At 41.0% G+C, this 21,055-nt stretch overlaps 1 protein-coding gene across 2 annotated transcripts in view; it reads right to left on the bottom strand.

Annotated features, from left to right (window-relative positions):
- Positions 1–4,833: 4,833 nt before the first annotated feature.
- LOC104478441 (mucin-5B) overlaps positions 4,834–21,055 on the bottom strand; it is a 44,712-nt gene continuing 28,490 nt past the window's right edge. Inside the window, exons 28-48 of one of the 2 annotated variants that reach the window (XM_086749050.1) lie at positions 20,267–20,422; positions 19,372–19,437; positions 18,932–19,024; positions 17,987–18,228; positions 17,292–17,469; positions 16,738–16,988; positions 16,122–16,305; positions 15,374–15,566; positions 14,500–14,678; positions 13,902–13,971; positions 13,628–13,749; positions 13,212–13,243; positions 12,599–12,776; positions 11,465–11,569; positions 10,788–10,828; positions 10,101–10,223; positions 9,061–9,156; positions 7,359–7,487; positions 6,420–6,459; positions 5,597–5,720; positions 4,834–5,008 (exon numbers count right to left, since the gene is read on the bottom strand). In XM_086749050.1, the coding sequence (XP_086605176.1) occupies positions 4,834–5,008; positions 5,597–5,720; positions 6,420–6,459; positions 7,359–7,487; positions 9,061–9,156; positions 10,101–10,223; positions 10,788–10,828; positions 11,465–11,569; positions 12,599–12,776; positions 13,212–13,243; positions 13,628–13,749; positions 13,902–13,971; positions 14,500–14,678; positions 15,374–15,566; positions 16,122–16,305; positions 16,738–16,988; positions 17,292–17,469; positions 17,987–18,228; positions 18,932–19,024; positions 19,372–19,437; positions 20,267–20,422 (2,777 nt within the window). The remainder of the gene's footprint in view (positions 5,009–5,596; positions 5,721–6,419; positions 6,460–7,358; positions 7,488–9,060; positions 9,157–10,100; positions 10,224–10,787; positions 10,829–11,464; positions 11,570–12,598; positions 12,777–13,211; positions 13,244–13,627; positions 13,750–13,901; positions 13,972–14,499; positions 14,679–15,373; positions 15,567–16,121; positions 16,306–16,737; positions 16,989–17,291; positions 17,470–17,986; positions 18,229–18,931; positions 19,025–19,371; positions 19,438–20,266; positions 20,423–21,055) is intronic. The other variant, XM_010118782.2, reaches the window with a different exon arrangement.

Here is a 21,055-nt window from a genome sequence, read left to right on the forward strand (position 1 = left end):
CCAGCCAGTATCAATTAAACTGCCTTGGAGACTAATGATGAAAAATGAGTCTTCACACCGAGAGAAAAGTAAAGTGCGTAAGAAACTACAACCTCTCTGTAGCTTCATGACCAAACCCCGGGCTACTTCTGACACAAAGCCAATTGCCTGGGCACTCAGCCCACGGGGTTGCTTTCCTGAGAGAGGGATTGCTGTTGTCAAAGAATTAAATAAATGTGAGAATGGCCTTGTACAAGGTAAACTGAGACTCCATTGTTACCTGAAAGACACTGAATAATCAGATTCTTTGAAGTGTAAAAACCAAAAAGATTTTCACAACCGATACCTTTGTCTTGGTATCATTGGAAAATTGTCACAGCTCTTTCTCCTTAAGGATGTTTAGGATGCCTGACGAAAAGGAGTGTAGCCACCTCAGGTTTGCAAATAGCCAATTATATACTACTGTAAAAAGGCTTTATGAACTTAAATGTTACAGTCATATAAAAGAAACAAAGGCCTACCTTTATCCTTACCTTAGATCAGAAAGGAAATATAAACAAGGCCAAGAACATGTATTTGAGCACATGAATCTGTAGAACAGTCAGGCACAGCTCTGAGACCACCCAGTGCTGGGTCTCCCCCTTACTTGCAAGATGATCCATCGAATTTGACAGATGATTTTATTTTCTGGTTCATTACTAATCAGATAACTTTCCTGAGTGATATTTAGATAAATTTTTTTCATGTTTCCATTGCAACTTTCTCATTCTAATTGTTAAGCTAGTACGCTGAAACAAAATCGGTGCAGCATTTTTTTAAACAATCCCTTCTGTATTAGAGGGCATTTACAGTTCACAGTCTTTGTTTTCAGCTGGAGATTCTAGATACCAGAATAGATTGGTATCGGTGCAGCACTCTGTAGACAGCAGTAGAGGTCCAATTCCACAGCCCGGGGATCCAGTCAGTAGAAAAGTTTGTAAAAGAACAGTGCCTCTCCCCAAACAAAAATCCAGAGCACCTCTTTAATTTTCTTTTCCTCCTTGCAAACATCAATAATTGGTAACAAAAGGCAAACAAAAATTTAGCCTAAACTACGTCAAAGTAGTGTTTGGAACTGACCTTTCCAAGCCACAAACCAACAGGCAAGTCAGAGTTCATCTCATTATGGCAATCAAGGCTGAGAGCACACCAGTGACATGATAAAGTGTCTCAGGACTTGTTCCCCTGACACAAGGCAGTTTCTCTGGCAAATATTTATTTTAGCAATATGGGACAGTACTTCCTGGTGTGTTGCCTCAGAACTGTTCAGTGAGTGGGAGTACCATCCTTGCATGATAAGAAAAGAATGGCTACAGGCTAAAACCAGCTGAGCCCCGGCCCAACTGGCTCAGCGGAACGCTGGTTCTCCTGGAGTTACCTTATTTAAGTGGATGCTGGTGTAAAGAATTCACGCAAAAGGAAGAAACAGTACTTGGAGCAACGCCACTGATTTTTCTTGAGTTATTCTGGGGAAACGCTTGACTTGCGCAGACTAGTCACGAACTGGAAGAGGTGGCCTGGGGCTACAGCTGAAGCCTTGACCGTGCACACGTGAGAAGCAGCCAGACAGCAGTATCAGCAGGATCATGGTCAAGTGAAGCATTCACAGGGAAGCTTTTCCTGGAAGAGCTGTCTATGTTCAGTTTTGCCAGTTCTGGTGGGGGGCTTGTGACAACAGCCTAAAGAAGCACACGTAGACTTCAGCTGCAATGCAGCTTGCTCTGTGCAAGCAGTAATACTGCTGCGTGCAGAGGCAGAACCCCTCAGCAAGAAAGGCCAGCTTGCAAGTGGGTCATTGTATCTATTTACTTTCAGTGTAATGCTTTCCCAAGATCAAGCAGCATTCAGACTGGTTTTTATTTCTGTGCATTTGTGTGTATGTGTGTGGGGGGAGGTGTTTGACCCATTGACTGTCTCTGACCTGAGAAAGCTGCATGTTCTCATTGGAAAGGCTTTGCCTTGCTGACTGCATCTCAGCTAAACAGAAATCTACCTGTGAACCGAGGACCAATGAGTTCCCTTTAATACCTGGCCATTGGAGCTGTAAATAGTGTTAGGCCAGTTAGATACTGGACTGAGTGAGTGAATGAAGTCCCAGGTGTAACTCTGAATGGAGAAGGAACATGTGAGGTTTCACGTGATCCTCTGTTCAGAAGCACTCTGGAGATGGGAATATGCCTTTGGTTCCAGCATGTCATTTGCATGAAAAGCAAAAAGGCATGCCAAAAATGAACGGGAAAGTATACTTTTAAATCAATGCCATTCTCAGCTTCTGTATAAAGACTCATCATCACTAAAACACACAGGAGAACAGAAATCTAAGTACACCTGGTAAGATTAGATTGTGTTTTATGCCCTTCTCCCACTTGAAGATAATGCAGACATGGGAAAAGTTTCTGATTGTGCTCTTGCTGAGCCATCCTGCTGAGAATGACTGATTTGCAGGGTTTACATGAGTGTGTATCTGACTACTTACAGAGTCTGCTTACTCTCCAGATGACAAAAGCACTCAAGAATGATTTCTTCCCCCTCAGGGAAAGGCAAGGAGGAAAGAAAGGAATGTCCTTTTTTTTTTTTTTGCTGCTGTTCTTTGCATTGTAAAAGCACACATGCACTTGATTTTCTATTAGTAAGAATGTTTCCTAGGCTAGTGTGAAGTTTATACACGAGCCTCACTGTCAAGCAAATGCAACGCATACCTTCCAAGGGAGTTGCATTGCACTGACAGTTAGCAAATTATTTGGATGTTCCTGTAATATATAATCAAGTGTACTGGTCCATTGACTAGTGCAGAGGCTGATAATGGAAGAGGTACGTTAAATTCGATGATCCTTATGGGTCCCTTCCAACATGAGATGTTCTATGACTCTGTAATTCGTTACCCCAGCACAAACAACCTGTTGCATTTTGGTGTCCATGTTTCCCAAAGATACCTGCAGTGCATCTATTCCCAGTATGATGGTTAAGTACATTCAGCATCTCTTTCATTTTTTTGTGAGGAAACAGAATAAACACAAAGAATGAAATTCATCTCCTCTGACTTCAGCTAAGCTGGCTATCCTGACTCTCAAAATATCCAGAGCTGAGAAACTGATAGCTTCCCAAGGGCTCTTACACTCAGCTTAGACTGAGACAAATCATACCAGAAAGGGGATATAGAATGGGTTAATTAAAAAAATCTGAGCTGAATCCTGCAGAGGCATAACATGGACTGCCCTATTGCATCACAGTGATAACCCAATAAGCACAGGACTCTCAGGTGAAAGCAGAGAAAAACATGTACCATTCAACTCCTGTGCTGATTCAAAGTCAAGGATTCCCACAATTTTAAGATCAGTAACACCATTGAAACCATATACATGGCAGTAACCTGATATCAGCTGAAATTATTTATTATGAAAAAAAATTAAATTAAAGATTACTCGGGGCTCAATAGCTGCAGTATTTTTAAATGGAAAGCTCAAGTTTAATGCGCTTCATATCTACTTGGTCTGTTCAAAAGCATTCGCTTCAAAACAATTCCCAAAAGCCCACATACAGCAGGCTGCAGAATACTGCACTCTGAAAATAGTCAGAGTCCTCATCTCTCTTTCACATCACAAAAAAAAAGCAAATTGCTCAAGTAGCAGAAGCATCTGCCCTTCCTTGCATCCTCTGAAGGTATTGTTGGACCATTTTGATCCCTGTCCACATAAGATACTGTCACCAGTACCATTGGACATGCTAGCTGGGAGTCAATCATTTATAATACAAATTGTAGTAATGTAACCAGCAGTGAGACTGAACATCAGTCTCCCACCTGACACACAGCTCAGAGTTTAATGTTGTCAAATAATAAAAAACACCAGAGAGATAAGGACTCACAATAAGGGTGCAAATATAGTAATTTTGTAGTGTGTATGTAAAGCATGTTTTCACACTCCTGATGTAGTGCTCACTGTACAGAAGGAAAAAAGGCACCTTACTTTCCTCCAGTGACCCAGAGCCACAGACAAAGTAGGTTCAGGACCACTGAGGGGAAGAAAGAAAATGTGCCCTTGAGCTGAGTCCTGCTTCTCTGATTGAACTGCAGCTGTGGAAGTGACTGCTGTTTCCCTTGTAAGGGAAATTAAGTGATGCATGTGGTTATGGTTTTACAATGTGCACTTTCATCAGGCAGGACTTCCAGTACCTGAAGGGGGCCTACAAGAAAGATGGGGAGAGGCTGTTCAGTAGGGCCTGTTGTGATAGGACGAGGGGTAATGGTTTTAAAATAGAGGGAGGTAGATTTAGATTGGATATTAGAAATACTTTTTTACTATGTGAGTTGTAGAATACTGGAGCAGGTTGCCCAGAGAGGTGGTGGAAGCCCCATCCCTGGAAACGTTCAAGGCCAGGCTGGATGAGGCTCTGAGCAACCTGATCTAGTCGGGGATGTCCCTGCCTCTTGCAGGGGGGTTGGATTAGATGACCTTTGAAGGTCCCTTCCAACTCTAACCATTCTATGATTCTACGACTTTTGAAAGGCATCAGCTATCTCTAGTGTCTTGTAATAACCTTGGTTTATACACCACTATGGGATTAAAGACATTAGTCACCTTGCCCCATTGGCAGCATCACCGAAACAGGAGAACAAGTCCTCTTTGAAATGCAGTTTATTCTACAAACATCTGGAGTAAAATCTTTAGCTATTTTCCGTAGCTGCATATAATACCAGAAGAAAAAAGCACAAGAGAGAAGTACAGTCATTTGAAGATTACTCACAGCTGTTTTCTAAAATACACACTTGCTAGGGAAGCTTTAAATGGGAGCTGAAATGTTCCCTTTAGTTTATGCTCATGATCTCCTCTTTGGGCATTTTGTTTCCACACATCCACATTCATCTACATGCACGTATGTGAATCGGACTGTCTTATGCTTAGAGCAAATTAGTTCCACCTTCACTTCATGACTTCTTTTTTCATGGCAGCAAATGCATTTGTGTTCCATTTCACTGGCCTCAAAGGAATACCTGTAGAAATTATATTTGCACATCAGTCTGCTGCCTATTGTCTTCCGAAACTGATCTGTATTTACTGCTCCAGATAAAGGCACTTCTAAGGAATAGAGGAGCAAAATTTCCTATCTATTTTTCTGTTTATTCATTACAGTCTTTCCTCAGAATGCTACTAGCCATGCAGGGCCAGAACTTCTGACATCAATGGGGAAAATCCCAGTAACTTCAGTGGATTTTGGATTAAGCCCATTCTGGCAAGACAGAAAGGAACAATTCACGCAGACACTATAGAGCAGGAAAAAAAAAAACAACCCTAAATACCAGAGCTGTTAAAAAAACCACGTAAGGATATGTTTAAGAACAGGGAGTTAATAAATTTAGCTGATGTATTTTCAAAGGGACCTATTTTCCTAACTAAGATAAGGCATTCCTGTCACACTAAAGACATTTAGTCACATCGCTAATGACTGTTGTTCTGCACACCCCGTTTCCCAACCAGGTCCTCTTAAGCAGCAGGAAGGGGACAGACAGCTGCAGCCCATTGGTGACAAGAACTCAGGAAGACCAGATATGGAGGAGGACAGAGAAAGGTTTCCTACTTACACAGAATAGGTACTACACGTTCCTTCACAAAAGGGCACTGGGACCGGAGCAGCTGACTTACAGTTGCCATGTATGATGTACTGCTCCTTCACATTGCGTTTGCATTTATGTGGCAGGTCAATACCTGTGTAGGGGAACGCTTCTGTTAGACTTCTTCAGACTAGGGAGTAAATGTTTTGAAAAGTATCTACTAGAAAACCAAGGGCAGATCATCCTAGTAAAATTTTTTACAGTTCTGCTGCATAAAAAAAAAAAAAACAAAAAAAACCAAATGAGAATGCAAAGAGGCACTAATTCAGCAGAGCAATTTCTTGCTGGTCAAGACACTTTTCTGTTTGTGGACTAGCTTAAATGAAGACTTATGTATAAATTTATGTAAATATACTGTTGAATCAAGACCTAAAGGAGACATGAAGTGTTTGGTTTTTTAAAAACTGCTATAAGTGACATTCGTGACTCTATAACAACCTATGATTTATGGGTGGATGCTACAGGGAAAAAAGACCCTTTTTTTCTATGCGGTTTCCAGATGGAGGAATACAGAGTAGATTTTCTACAGATTTTATCAGGAGTATGGTTCAAACTAACACTATTTCAGTTATTAAAAACATAGCAAAGGAGATAAAATAATTTTAGTGTCCCCATTGGGAGAACAAGACAGATTTTTAGCCTCAGCTGTGAGGTACAGAATGGCTCTGCTGCTGTACAAACAGTCTTCCAGTCTGTGGAAGCTGCAGACTCTCCATGCGTGCAGAAACAGTTCTACAAGCAAGGGAGAACCCACCAGTACTGGAATAGGTAATCAGTGATTTAATGCACTCACATGTCTTACAACAGCCATCTGAAGTCACATCAACTGTCCCCTGTATCAAAAGTAAACATAACCAGAACAGTTCAGACGCACATATTACTAAGCAGCTAGTAGCAATGATGAGAGTTCAGATATATTCCCCCATCTCTAACTAACACAGATTCCTCATCAGACCTATTTGTGTACCAGTTATATATAAAACTCCTCAAAAAAAATCCAGCAAGGAAGGGAGTAAATCTTCTTAAAACTATATATCCTCCCACAAGCCAGGTAAGATGTCCTGTAACACCTGCTTGACCTTATGTAGCTCCTATTGAAGCCAGCACAATAAACCCAGCCCCAGAGAATGACAACTCCTCCTGGAATTGAACAGCCTGACCTGAGCAGAATCTACCCTAAAGCTAATTCAAGTCAACAGCTTTCTGGTTTTCTGCTTTGGTTTTCAGATCTGCCCCACAGAACGAAGCCCAACAACACTTCTGAAAGTTACTGGAAACTATTAATTGCTGAAAGCCAAGGCATGAGTAATAGCCCTTTCTCATTCATGTACCACTTCTTTGCTTAGTGATGCACCACATATCAAAAGACACTCTGTTCATTGGTTTCCCCAGGAGTCTGTGGTGAGTTAACATTTGCTCCATTGCATTTCATAACATTGGCATTTTTCAAGTGATGAAAAATCCCATCTTGCTGTTGCCCCAATACTGTTCTCTTTCAAGTTCTAATGCTTATCACACAACGAGTAAGATGTGTGGGTTGTTTGCAAAAAATTGTGGTTTACTTCCATGGGACACTCCATTCAGGGCTGAAAAAGCACATTTCCTTCAAACAAGGATGATCAGTTCAGAAAGTTCAAGAAATACTGAAGTGGCTCATTTGAAACAGTAAACTCCCAGACCAGCAGCAGTGCTCATTCCAGAAGGCTTTTTTTTCTGGCTCTATAATACTTACTGGAACACAGTTTGATTCTTCAAATGGTAGACAGACCTTTACTGTACTAGTCAAGGAAAAATGGCCCGCCGATTCGGTGCATGTGTATTGAGTACAATTATCGTATGGAGTTTTATAACTCTTTCCAACCTGAATAAAAACAAGAAAAAAAAACCCAACCCGATAGAGTATAGCAATAAAAACAGAATAATGTGACAGTAATGTGGTCAATTAACTAGCAGAGGAACTGGCTTGTTTGTATTTGTCATTAGTCTAGAGAAGAGGAGTGTTCATTAGTCTAGAGAACAGGAGGCTGAGGGGAGACCTCATCATTCCCTACAACTACCTGAAAGGAGGTTGTAGGAAGGCGGGTGTTGGTCTCTTCTTCCAAGTAACTAGTGATAGGAAGACAGGAAATGGCCTTAAGGTGTGGCAGAGAAGGTTTAGATTGGATATTAGGAAAAAAATCTTTACTGAAAGAGTGGTCAGGCACTGGAACAGGCTGCCCAAGGAAGTGGTGTAGTCACGATCACTGGAGGTGTTCAAAAATCATTTAGATGTGACGCTTCAGGACATGGTTTAGTGGACATGGTGGTGTTAGGTTGATGGCTGGACTTGATGATCTTAGAGGTCTTTTCCATCCCTAAAGATTCTATGATTCTATATCACTCCAAATGCTGAGATGTCTGGAACTCACTTCTGCAAATTATGTACCAAGCTCATCCACTACCAGCCTACACAAAATCTCTTCTGTGGCCACCTAAGTGGAAAGAAACAAAAGCTCGTGGCCGAATCAGCATAAACGTATGAATAGAAATGCCAGAAGGTAGGTGTGTTAATGTATGTGGAATAAAATAAACACAAAATAAAAATAATTCCTTCAAAGGATTTCAACAATTTTCTTTTTTAATAGATGGAAGAAAAGCAAAAAGTGTGAAAGAGGAGAAAATTCTTCATAGTAGAAGTCAATGGATAAATGCAAAGCCTCCTCATGGAAACATAAAACTTGTATATTGGCACAGGAGAAGCTAGCTTGCAAGAGAAATTATCAAGGAATATGATAAGGATGAAATAGAAGAGATGCAGAATACAAGAGCTACCAGAGACGCAACAGCATGCAAGACAATATAGTCACTGGCTGAGACAGCATCATTAACCGTTCACAGGAGCAGCAGTCTGTAATAAAACTGCACAACACTACATGCTCACAAGACATTCTGTATTACCCGAGTGTGTTACCAAGTCACACTACACTACAGCAACTATGCCACTTTTGATTTCTGCCTCAGCAAATTCAGAACTAGTGGTAGTACAGCTATACCACTCGCTCACACTGTTTAGCCGAGTATCTCTAGGGCAAGACAACGACACTGTTTCCAGATCGAAGCAGTATGAGGTAAAGCCAGCTCACGTATCTCTACAAGAGCAGTATAACACAACATCATCGTCCCCTGCGAATTCTTCTCTCTGTTGCATGGCAGGAGGAAGGACAGTGACATGATTTCCATTCCTGCCAGTGATGCATAATTTTCAACTCAGTGGTGTCTGTGAGATACACACAGCAGAGAGCAGCTGTATGAAGATCTACATTTACTTTGGAAAGACAGACATTTTTAAATCTCCTAGAGGTCTTTTCAGCCTCAAAATGTATTACACTGGTTCAAAAAATGCTAAGGTCTTTTTTGATAATTCAGTCCTGTGTGCAGAGCAAGGGAGTTCTTACCTCAATGGTCACATTGCCAAATGGAAAATTTGCCACACATGCCACCTGCTGGCACTGGCTGCAGCACTGACCCTCCTCTTCCACATAGCGGAAACCCTGCTGGAATAAAGTCTCCATTTAGTCGTGTTACCTGGTGTCTTGTTCATGAACAACCTTTGGATCAAAGCTGCACTGGAGATGGCAGAGGAAATAAGACAGCTTTCTGGTTTCGCTTCTGTTGTCTTTAGAAACCTGTTGGAACCACTTTAAGCCTAGCAGTCAAAGCTGACCATTTATTTCCCTTATTGAATAGTGACTTCTGGGCACTTCAGTTACCATGAAGACCCTATCATTGGCTATTCTTCTTCAGGCTAACACACAAGTCAGACCAAATAAATGAATTCAGTATACAATTACTTGCATAATCTACCACCAGTGCTTGGTCTGATATCATTACCCACAAGAACTGCTGCTGTCAGACATGTGAAAATCATGCATTGGTATTTCCTCTTCTGTGTTTTAGGTATCCATCGGTCTTTTGGTGTGTGTGGGTGTGGCTGGCTTCAGGATAAAGGATAATTGTTTTACCCGTTTTTAGGGTTGGTGGTAGGTCTGGCCTTATCTGGGCAAGAATGGAAAAGAAATCACTCTTTGCTTACGTTCATTAAAAGACTGAAGAGTTTGTGTTCAGACTCTCAGCTCAAGAGTACTGAGAAGTGTCTGGAAACATATAGATCACTGTACAGTTTTTACGATCTTAATTTTTGAGCTGAAAATGGGCAACATGAATAGAATGGCACAAACGTTATCTCTCAGCAGTTGGACTTACCTTTACACGGGTTTAAAATCATTCTTTCTCAGGGCTTCTTTCCAAGACTGACCTCTTAAATTTGCTAAAGCAAAAATAACAAGCACCCTGAAAAGGACTTTCCAAATAATTTAACAGAAGATTATATCCTCCTATCTTTCAGTGAGGAAGCAGTTATACTATCTCAGTTTTACAGTACATCCCCTCAACAGCCATTGTTCGCGGTTGAGGAGGCTGAATATGCAGCGCTGACCTGCTGGCAGGTGGTTTGGCATTTCACTGGAGCACACTGGATGCGGTTGGTCTGTGTCACAACATCCTGCTCATCTGTGCACACACAGTCCTCACAGGAGCTTTTAGGCACCATTGCCCCAGGCTGGAAATATAGATGAGAGAGAAGACAGTTCATGGCAAGAATTCAGTGGGTTCCAGAATAAACCTACATCCCTTGGACTATCAAAAATGAATGCTTATACTTGGGGTTTATTGCTGGAAGAACTTCCTGAAATTAATACCTCCAGATCTCTAAAACCTCACACTGTCAGTATCACAAAATGAACACAAGGCTGACACTCCCAAGTGCATCAATCACATTAAATAAGTTATTACATCATCTCATAAATCCCATGCATCAATATTCGCTCAGTCTGACCTAGTAATTAATCTTATCATATCCAACGAGATTTAAAATTTGTATTCAATCACAATTCTGACTTCTTGACTCTAAAACATAGGTAAGATCTTGTTTAGTAAGCTAGCTACTCATCTCTAGTGTTACCTATTTAGTAACATTTCCAGTACTACTTAAGACTACTGGCAGGGAAAAATTACAGGCCATTGTAATCCTGCTCTTTATGTAACTGTTGGCAATAACAATTTCAGAAAATTCTGACTCAGACAGCATTAATCTGTGGAAAGAAGTGTCTAGAAGATGACCTACCTTAAATTCAACTCCTTCAGAAACACATACACCTTTTGGTACTGTAAGGAAAAATAAGATGAAGAGGATGTGCTAGGAATGACATAAACAGTTACTGTACTCATCTCTGAATTGTGAGTGATGTGGAGGAGACAGAGTAGAACTGAACTTATTCACTAGCCTTAATAGCCTGCACAAAAGGGGGAAAAAGTAACTAGTACGTGGTGCTAATTGCTATTTGGAAGCTTGCATGTAACATCTGTTTCAGATGTTATGCATCAAGTTGGGGGTAATTTTCTATCCTGGTATTTTCCATATGGAAAATCTATTTGCCTTATGTTTTTTCACCCATACTTGAAATTAGTTGAGCTTTTCTTTATTGTTAACCATCTTGCTGGTAACAGAGCCAATGGGAAGCTGGGTCAGATATGTCAGTCTAGAAATACAATTTGTCAGCAGAGCTTCTGGATGTCAGTTCAATGTAACTGACATTCAGTATCTGATCAATAACTTACACTCACAGAACACTAGCTACAGAGAACCTGCACTAGTTACTCCACCTTCAAAAATAAAAAGCACTGATTGCAAAGGCTGAAAGGGAATGGGAAAGGCTACTTCTTGTGACTTTGACTGATTTAGAAAAAAAAAGAAATAGTTCAAAGAATAAACAAAACACCTTAAGGAAACACGGTACTTACTACAGGAGAAGATAGGACAACAACCATCCTCAGATATAGCAACCACCGGTTGGAAGCCTATGTCACAAGCTGTTTTGTTGATAATGCAGGTTTTTATATCGCATTCTACAACAGACAACAGAGATAAACTAAGACAAAGTATCCTGTCCAGCACTGTTACTTGCAGACCAAAGCTTGAATATCCAAGAAATTGGGTAGAAATAGGTGATTTGTGAATCACACATTTTTGGGTTTAGGACATGTTCAGGTGAAGTCTCTCTAAGCTTGCTCTACTGTAAAGCTCTTCCATGGTCATATACTTCTGGCCTTAGTTCCTGCTTCTCTTTCTCCACCAGCTCTCATCTCTAAAAAAAACCTGAACACCTTTATCTCAGAGACAAAAAGAAGTTACAGAGGAACAAGTTGGGGTAACGGTAAATGAGTCAGAGTGTGAAAAAAAAAAAAAAAAAGAAAAAAAATGAAGACGCAGTGGATCACAGTCGAAGTTTTGAAGGTTAGGACATGCAAGGCAAAGCACCCTGACAGTGCCCACTGCTCCCTGAAGGCATCCAAAGAGCCAATGGACCTCTGTCTGGCAGCATAAAAGGATGAGAAACAGAAAAACATCCCACCACCATTGCCAGGATCCCCTGTCCTGCGTCTTCCTGTAGGTGCTGGGAATGGCCAGGGTTAGGAGCAGGTCTATGAGGAGGTCCTGTGCTGTGGTGGGCATTTGGGACTGAAAAGATGCTAATGGAGAAGTGAGGGAAAACATATCAAGAACTTCCACAGGAGGCCTTGGGGGAGCCTGGAGGTTGAGCACAGCCTCCTTTCCTGGATGGATCTCTGCAAGGGTCACCCTCTCATCTCAGAAGGGACGAGAGTCAGAGGATCCTGTGAAGCACCTGGTGGTCCCAGTGGTCCATGGAGGATTTTCCAATATAAGTATCTGGCAGATCATGGCACTAGTTTAGAACACAAACTGGACCAGAGGAGGTCTCTTCTGATAGCAAGAGCTCCTGGCATGTAGATGGAAGAAACAACCACTCTAGTGTGTTTATTTGAATCTGGTACCTGCGGGATAGCAGATCTTATGTGAGGATTGCTACCAAAGGCAAATTATGCCACATTATGTCATCTAAGCTATATACTCACCACAAACTGTCTCTGTGCAGCATGGGTCATCCAGACGTGCTTTTATTTTGCGTACAAAGCCCTCTTTAGTGCAGTTGATAGGTGGAGATTTAGGACAAGGGCGGGGGAAGCAAGAGATATTCAAGGTCTCTTCATCACAAGCACAGTATTGACAGTCATGCTCCCAAGCCTCTTTAGGCTGTAAAAACAGTTGAGATAGTAGTACAGAGAACAAAAACTAGAAGCGTTATATTAATGAATGCCTGTGGCAAGACAGTACAGGGCTGGGTTGCCCTAATTTATTATGTAGGAAAATTTGAGTTCAAGTCTCAGATGTAGGAGAAGTGAACAGTAAGAAAAAATGCTATTATCTGCCACATTCCTTTGCAGGTTTATGTGTTTCCAGAAGGGAAGCCTGGTAGATCTACCAGGAAACAGTGATTCCCACAAACTGCTATTTCTGCTTCTGTACCTCAAGTGATTAATAAAGTTCTGGAATTAATAAAATCTGTTATTTTCTTTATCACTGTCACTAGTATTTAAGCTTAAAATTAAAAGAAACTTATGCAGGCATTTTTACAGGAGGTCATAGCACTCAGCTATGGTGTAAAGAGAGTATTTTCCTTTTTCTTACCTGTTTCACTGACCCATCTTGTGCAGTGCAACCTATAAAATGAATTATAGATTCCTTTAATGATAACAGAACCAGAGTTAAAAAAAAAAACAAACCAGAAGCAGGAGTACAGGAACAGAAGGAAGATATTGAAATCTGAGAAAGGGCCACAAAGAGAAAGAGAGATCCAGAATGTAAAGTCACAGGTTGTGTACCTAAAACATCGTAAAGATTCTCCTCTTTGTTCTTTTCAAAGTTGCACTTTCTGCTTAAGAGCAGGCAGAAACTGCCAACCTAAAACGTTTCCAGCCTAACTAGAAAGGGTCAGTATCGAGGACTCCCCTGTTTCCTGTATACCCAGAACATCACCCTTAATGTGCAAGTCTAGTCAGGGTCTTATCACTGCTTCCCCAACTGCCATTTACATTATTTCTTACCGCAGACAGAAACACAAATGCCATCATGATCATTCAGCAGAATTTTTCCATCAGGACAGTAGCATCCCTCAACAAACACAGGTGTGTTATTTTGGAAGCGGAGGGTGTCCGTAACGACTTCTCTGCACAATTAGAATACAAACAGGAACAAATGAGAGGCAGAAGTTTGCCCCATAGTTATCAGACACCTAAACCCCAGGGAAATATGTACTTCCAGCCTTCCTTGGCAATTTTCAGGTTACGGACTTGAAAAGTGCCTTAGGAAATGACCCACCTGCTGAAGCAAGTGTTTCTTTTCACTTCCCCGCATGGCTTGTATACCTGATCCTGAGCACAGCTGGCCTCTGTGGAGCATCACAAGAACAGATTAGAAAGCCCAGACCCACGTATACCCTTTGGTGAACAATAGGTGAACTGTGCATGCTAACATAGGTCCCGCCCCACGGGTCTGCACAGCCCAGGCTCCTGCTCAGTGAGGGGGTCCCTGCATCTTCAGCAAGAGGAGATTAACAGATTCAGCAAGGTTCTTGTGACAGGACTAACAGTGTTTACCACTGAATCCCTGGGTCCCCCTGAGCAGGGCAAAGCACAAGGAGAGCAGCTGTGTGTTGCCATCTAGTGATGAAGATCTAGGTAACACACAGGGCTCCTCAGCTGAGCTGCTCAAGAGATACTATGGCTCTGTTGCCCACTTGTTTTGCACCAGTTCTGGACTGGAACAATCTCTTGGATTTGTTCCTGCCTTTTCTCAGGTCCAGAGCAGCTCAGGAAAGATTGAAGCCTGATGATGTGGAAGAACACAAACAGGCATGTAGGTGAGGAAAGAACAGACAGGACATGCTTCACCACCGGTTGGTCTTTCCCAGGCTTACCACACTGCCCATTCGCCTGCCTCCTCCAGTCCACGCAGACCCCATGAAGCCCGCATAAGGCTGCGTACGTCTGCATGCTCTGGCACTGGGTGCTTGGGTGCTGTTCTGAGCACCCGCTGGCCACACATGCCTCATAGTAGGGTTGTGGGGCGACCATGCTGTGGCACTCTGTCAGGTTCCTTCACAAAGCAAGGAGACAGACACGGCATTTCACTTCCTTGTGGTACTTCCGAGGAAGAATTCAACTCAGAACCAAACCCATCCCCGTCCAGAGAAAGCCTCAAGGTAAAGATACAACTACAGATTGTTCTGATAGGCAATATGCCCACAGAGCTTAATTAAGAATGAGCTTTACCTCCCGTTCTTTACAATGCTTTAAAAGGAAGCAGTTTTATGTCAGACTGACACCTGCAAACAAAAGTCTTCTGCACAGCTCACAGTTATAATTCTATATGCTGTCATTTTTATGTCAGCACGTTTGACAATCCTGTTCTAAACCACAAAATTATTTTAAAAGCAGACACACACATTTGCTTACTATAGTCTGACTGTGGTTTTTTTTCATCCAGAGCTTTCAGATACTGAATTATAGCTAGTTCCTAGTTGGCTTCTCCAGAACTGACAGGCAGAGGGAGTGCCAAGCAGCAGACACTACTAAGGAAGTACTAGTTTTGATGATGCAGCTGAAAAATATCTGCCAAACTCAGGAACACTCACATATCATTTTATGATCAGTTCACTGCTCAGTTTTTCAAGGTATGCTAGACTTCATATTCTCATCATGTCCTATAAGCAGTTCACCCAAGTCATGTATAGTGAAGCACAAAATTATCTTGTGGAGTTACTTTTCTGGCACTTTTGGGAGTTGTCTTACCAGATGATTTTACACAGATTGGAAGGCTCACAGTGCTGATGATATTCAATCTTAGCTGGTTCTGTGACACCTGGATTACAGTATCTGTTGGTAGGATCTGGTACTTTCCAATCTAATGCCATCTCTTTGAAGGACTCGATAACCTCACCATTCCTCTTCATGGCATCATCAGACTTCTGGTTGGTGCAAGTACCTGGTAGCAATATAAAAGCAAAGTGACAGTTTGAGGACAGGGGATGCTGATAAAGATGCTTTTAGAGAAAAGCTGGAGGGAAGTTCTCCTCCTTGTGGGAAGGTAGCAACACATGGGTCCTGGATGTGTTCACAAGAATTGTTTGTAGGAAGAGAAGGGTAGGAGAAATAGTTTGCCAGTTACTCATGAAAATCAGACGTGTTGGTTGATGCATTTCGCCTGGTGGCTAAAGGAACTAAGACGACACTGTCTAACACAGGACTCTCCAGATTTCATGCATTCCCATATTGAGTAGATATGATAGAGAGGATGTGGTAGAGGGCTTAGAAAGAGCTTACCTGCATCCCTCAATAGACTGTGAACAGAATGAAAGGAAAATACTTTAAACTCTGTTGCCTGACAGTGTCTTTCCAACAAATAGAGATAAATTTGTTTAAATTTGTGAGAAATAGAAATCAGTGGAATTGCAAGTGTTTAGAGATGTTTACAAGAAGATGAGAGAAAGAAGGAGGAAATTCATTGCATTCATTACTGTCAGCTGACGAGGATACTCACCACACAGTCCCATGGTATTGTTATAAAACTTGCTGAAAGGGAGTTTTATGTAAAATGCAAGTTGACTGTAGGAAACATAAACTTCTAATTCAGGTATTTCAACTATGACGTAAAGGCCAGAACTGGTTATCCTGATACCATTCTTGTAAATGTCCTGAACAACTTTATTGTCATTAAACAAAATCTAAAAAGAAGATAAACAAAAGGTCTCTATGGACATCTTTCTGTTGAGTAAGGTAAACTGTGCAACTGAAAGTAGAGCAGCACATATTCAGACCTCAAGCGCAACAAATGAAGCCTGTCAAAGGCAGTCATTTAAGTAGTTCTCTATGATTCCTTTTTTAATACATTGTAATTTATATTTGAATACTCATATCAGGAAGAAAAATACAACTTTGAATAATGTGATAATTTCCCAAGTTTTTAGAATATATTATTTTTTTGTTGATACAAAGGAAAAAAAAAAAAGAAAGAGGAAAGCAATGTAATTGTATTTCCTACCCATTCTCTTTTTTACAAGCTTCATCCTTTGTTGTGACAGGACATTTAGCAGTAAGTACAGTAATATAACTACTAAAAAATAATATTGAGAATTCATTTTAATGCAATACTTTACCAAGTTTGTTTCTTTTCCATGTTCCATTGCTTGTGTCAGAATAACAACAGAGTTGGAGTGAAAAATGAGAAGGGACATTGAACAAATTGCTCCATCAATGGCACCACAGTAGTAGTTGTCTATGTGAATCCAGAAGTTGTGCAAGGCAGGTTGAATTGACTTCACAAGGACATAGGTGCAGTTTTCTTGAAAATGATAATATGTACCGTCAAAAGTCACATAATGTTCATTTCCCCACCCACTGCAAATACCTGGAAGAAAAAGTGACAGATTTCAAGTTTGGCTTCTGAGCTTCCTGTAAGTACAAGCTAGTTTTAATTCTTTTACTCACTTTCAGCGAGAGCTGAAATAACCAGTTCAATAAAGAAAAATTAGCCTAGCAAGGACATTCTTATCTGCTCTTAACAGCCGATGTTTTAGATGGGCCTTCTGTTCCATTACATCCTACTGAATTAATATGAACACAGTATAGATGTTAACCACATAGACTTATCTTTCTTGAGGTCCAGCTAAACATAACATAAATTCAGGAGTTCTCCTGCCACAGTACTTACACTGACACTCAAAGACCTCACAGCAGCCAGTTTCATCGTAGTGTTTTGTGAATGGGAAACCATTGACACAGAGTTTCAGGTGCTGAGGAGGGCAAGTCATGCTGGACAGTTTAATATTGTTTCCTTCTCCCAGGCAAGTGGCAATCTGGCAGTTTCCAAAGTTCCATGATTCATTAAACTATTGATGGATTGAAAAAGAAGAGGAGGGGCACATAATAAAGTAATGTAACAAAATTTTTTTAAATCATGCACAGCAGCTATGTTCCATTCAGTTAATCATCTAGCATGGCATTATTTGCTATCTACTCTTTCTCTGAAAACCAGGCAATATGAAACATACAGCAATCAACAGAGCCTTGATATCTACTTCTGTTCTACAACATTTTGTATAGCACAAAATATTAATGTCCTGACCACTTCTAATGATGGGAAACTGCCAGATGTTGTTTCCTAGCCTCTGTTCAGTTGAGTAGCTCTGCCCATGCACAATCATTTAGATGTTTCAGGCAAACAGAATAATCTTCAACTTATTCCCTCAGTTATTCGGGGGCTTCTTTTATACTTCTGAATCATCTAATTCAGTCACATCTACATTCCAGCTGTAGTGGTGGCTACCAGCATCAGAGAACACCAAATCCTGGCTGCAGGCAATGCTGTAGCTGAAGAAATACATCATCTTCTTTCAAGTCTCTCACCTTTCTGGGAGGAATGAGCCCGAGACAATCGCTTACAGGAGTCCCTGTGGAAACAGGAACTTGGCTTGTTGCACTGGGAGCAGATGTTGATGGACAGGCTTTGGAGTCTGGATCACAGGTCTTGAAGGCCTCAGTACGACCAGTTTTACACTCTGCCCAGATTAATTCAATCTGACACGATGCATTGCAAATGGAGTAAGCACAATGACCTGATATGTTCACTGACAGAGAGACATTTTCTCCTGCAAGGCCAAAACCCAACTGTTAGCTCTGGTTTGAATGAAACTGGTAACCCTCAAGGCCTATGCATCACAGATTGGCCACATACTCAGCCCTGCATTTAACTAGCTGGGTCTGCCTGTACCCAACAACCATGTTCAAGTGTGACTGTCTGTTTGTAACTCCTTGAATTCAATAACTGAACCAGAGCTCAGTTCATCCAAATGGTAAAGGCTGAGGGAGAGCCACAGGTGAATAGTTTGAAATTCTGCTCTTAAGTACTTTAGCGGTAACTGAAAATGAGTACAAGAGGGGAGAATACTGAATATATCAGTGAGTGCTTCTGGTCTTCACAAAGACCAGGAGATAGGTGGTTCAGGAGCTACTAGGAGATGAAGAAGAGTCTTCCCTCCTCTGTTTTTGAAATATGACTGTAGATTACAAGCCCATGTTCAGCAGTTTGGGATTCAGGTTTTGTGCTGGAGTCCACTGAAGTTAGCATCTGGTATAAGCTTCCTTACACCAGGGATATCCAGACCACGACAAAGTTTCAGGGTATGGGAGAGCTGTAGTTCCGAAAGTATTAGTTACAGTTTAAAGATGAAACAACTTGTGGTAATGTGTAACTGCAGCAGGCTGAATGAGCACTTGCTGAAGCAGCTTTATCTAACAGTACATCTTCCCACATCAATGGTACAGAAAAAAAATATTTACTTGGTTTCTCACCCATTTGTATCAATTGTCCATTGTCATTGCAGAAGCAGGGAGTGGCTACCATTGACAATGGAGGTGCAGATGTTACAGGTTGCATATGTGGTTCTGCAGGAAATGAAATCAATTAATATTCAAATCCTCTGCTACTCTACTTTCAAGCCCTATGCCATCTATTACATTCTCTACAATTCCAAATAGAATTTAAAAATAATAATTTTTATACCCCCACCATGTTCTGTCCCGGTACACACTAAAAGCATCCTCTCTGTATTGAGGATGTAGAGAATATACGTTCCTCTATTACACTGTTTGCTACTAGAATAATATACACACATTCTCCCTTGTAGTCAGTTTTTTCCAACATAGAATACAGTAAACCACCACCCTTCTACTGTCACTTATTCTTTTCAACTTAAGGTTTATTTGAATTTTCTAATACTGCAGGACTTCACCTGACTTTGGAAAAGTGATTTCCATTGGCGCTCCATTTTGCCTTGTAATTTCTTGTTGCAAAGAATCTGTTGGTTTAAATACAGACAGATCATTGAGATATTTTACTAAGCCATCTACACTCTGCTTTCAACAGTCCTTCCTTTCCTAGCTATTACTCCATTATACTTCTTATTCCACTTTTAACACATTTAGTAAATACCAAACACATGGGCTCATCATCTGGTCTTTAGCTCTTCCACTCACTTTAGTAGATAGGATAACTTTTAATTTTCCTGGTCTGCTTTGTATAATTTGCTACCAGAATTAAACACAATTTTTTTAGCTACTTATTTTTCTTTGCTATTATCCTGTGGTAAAATTCTGCCTTCTCTTTATTGCTTTTTACTTCCTAGTTTCTGTTCATTGACATCCCCTTCACCCTGCAACTTCTCTTTTGGGAAAAGAGTAAACCATCAGGCAGCTTTATTTTCTTGCTGTAGTGATCCATTTGAGAGGAGTTATTCCAATGCAGAAAATATTGGAATAGGAAACCATAGTGTGATACAGGTAATGAGAAGGAGAAAAACAAGATTTAGAAGTATGAAATATTGAGACTAACAACACCAGAGTGTCAGCTGTGGTATGCCCAAGGTTACGATAAAAGCTGTACGGAAAAATGGCTGAATCTCTCTTTTCTCTCTTTACCCCATTGATAGTAAGAATCTATAAGAATCATACTTTTGGTCCCCTCCACGAGACCCGCAAGCTTGGACCCCTCATTCCTGAACCTTCAACTGCCTTAAATTCTGTGCTTATCCTAGACAAGCAGTAGGAGTCTTTTTCCAAGATGGAGGAATCTTATTACCATTACAGACTTTCATAAAACCACCATCAAGTCTCTTACAAATCTACTACCTTGTGCTGGTGTGGATGGTGTTCTGCAAGGGATGAGTGTTTTAATGATCTCTCCATTAGGGCCGCAGACAGCATCGCTGCACTCAGTCTTATATACTTGGCTGTATATAGTTTCATTTAAAGTGTAGGTCTTTCCATTGTAGCAGCAAAGGCAATCTGAGGCATCAAAAGAGCAAATACCATGGTAACGGGGGACACTTGTAATATAAATACAAATTAAGGGAAAACCAAAATCTGGATTTACCCTTCTGTAGCTCATGTCATCAAACACAAACTGCCTGGCTGAAACACTTTCTCAGTTTCTACTTGAAAAGTTGCACTGTGAGTAGACCTCATTTATTTCAAGTAGGTTGGATTTTGGTTGCTGCTGCTGTTTCTTAGAGTCAGCTGGCATAGAGGAATTACTGGCTGGTGAAAGCATCAGAACTGGCACTCTCCTCACCCAGCATGGAGCGCAAGTGCATTCCCTCTTGGCAGGGTATGTGACTGGGATTACTGCTTTGCTGAGTGATAAAACACTGTCTCAGAAGGTGTTGCACAGCCATTTCCATCCACTGATGAGAAACGTGCAGGGATAAACAATTTCCTTTAAATATAAGAGAAGCTCTCCAGGTTTTGGAGAATGTGCATCCAGGAATACAAGGGAATATATCTATTACTGTAACAAAACCAGCAAAACTGAAGATGTGTTGTCTACTGGGTCATCTGGCATTTTGGAATGTGGTTTCTCCCAGATGTGGTAATGAACAGATACCATACCTTAAACAAGTGTGTCTTTATGGCACACAA

The sequence above is a fragment of the Chlamydotis macqueenii genome, chromosome 5, assembly GCF_036417535.1.
Source record: "Chlamydotis macqueenii isolate bChlMac1 chromosome 5, bChlMac1.mat, whole genome shotgun sequence".
Taxonomy (NCBI): domain Eukaryota; kingdom Metazoa; phylum Chordata; class Aves; order Otidiformes; family Otididae; genus Chlamydotis; species Chlamydotis macqueenii.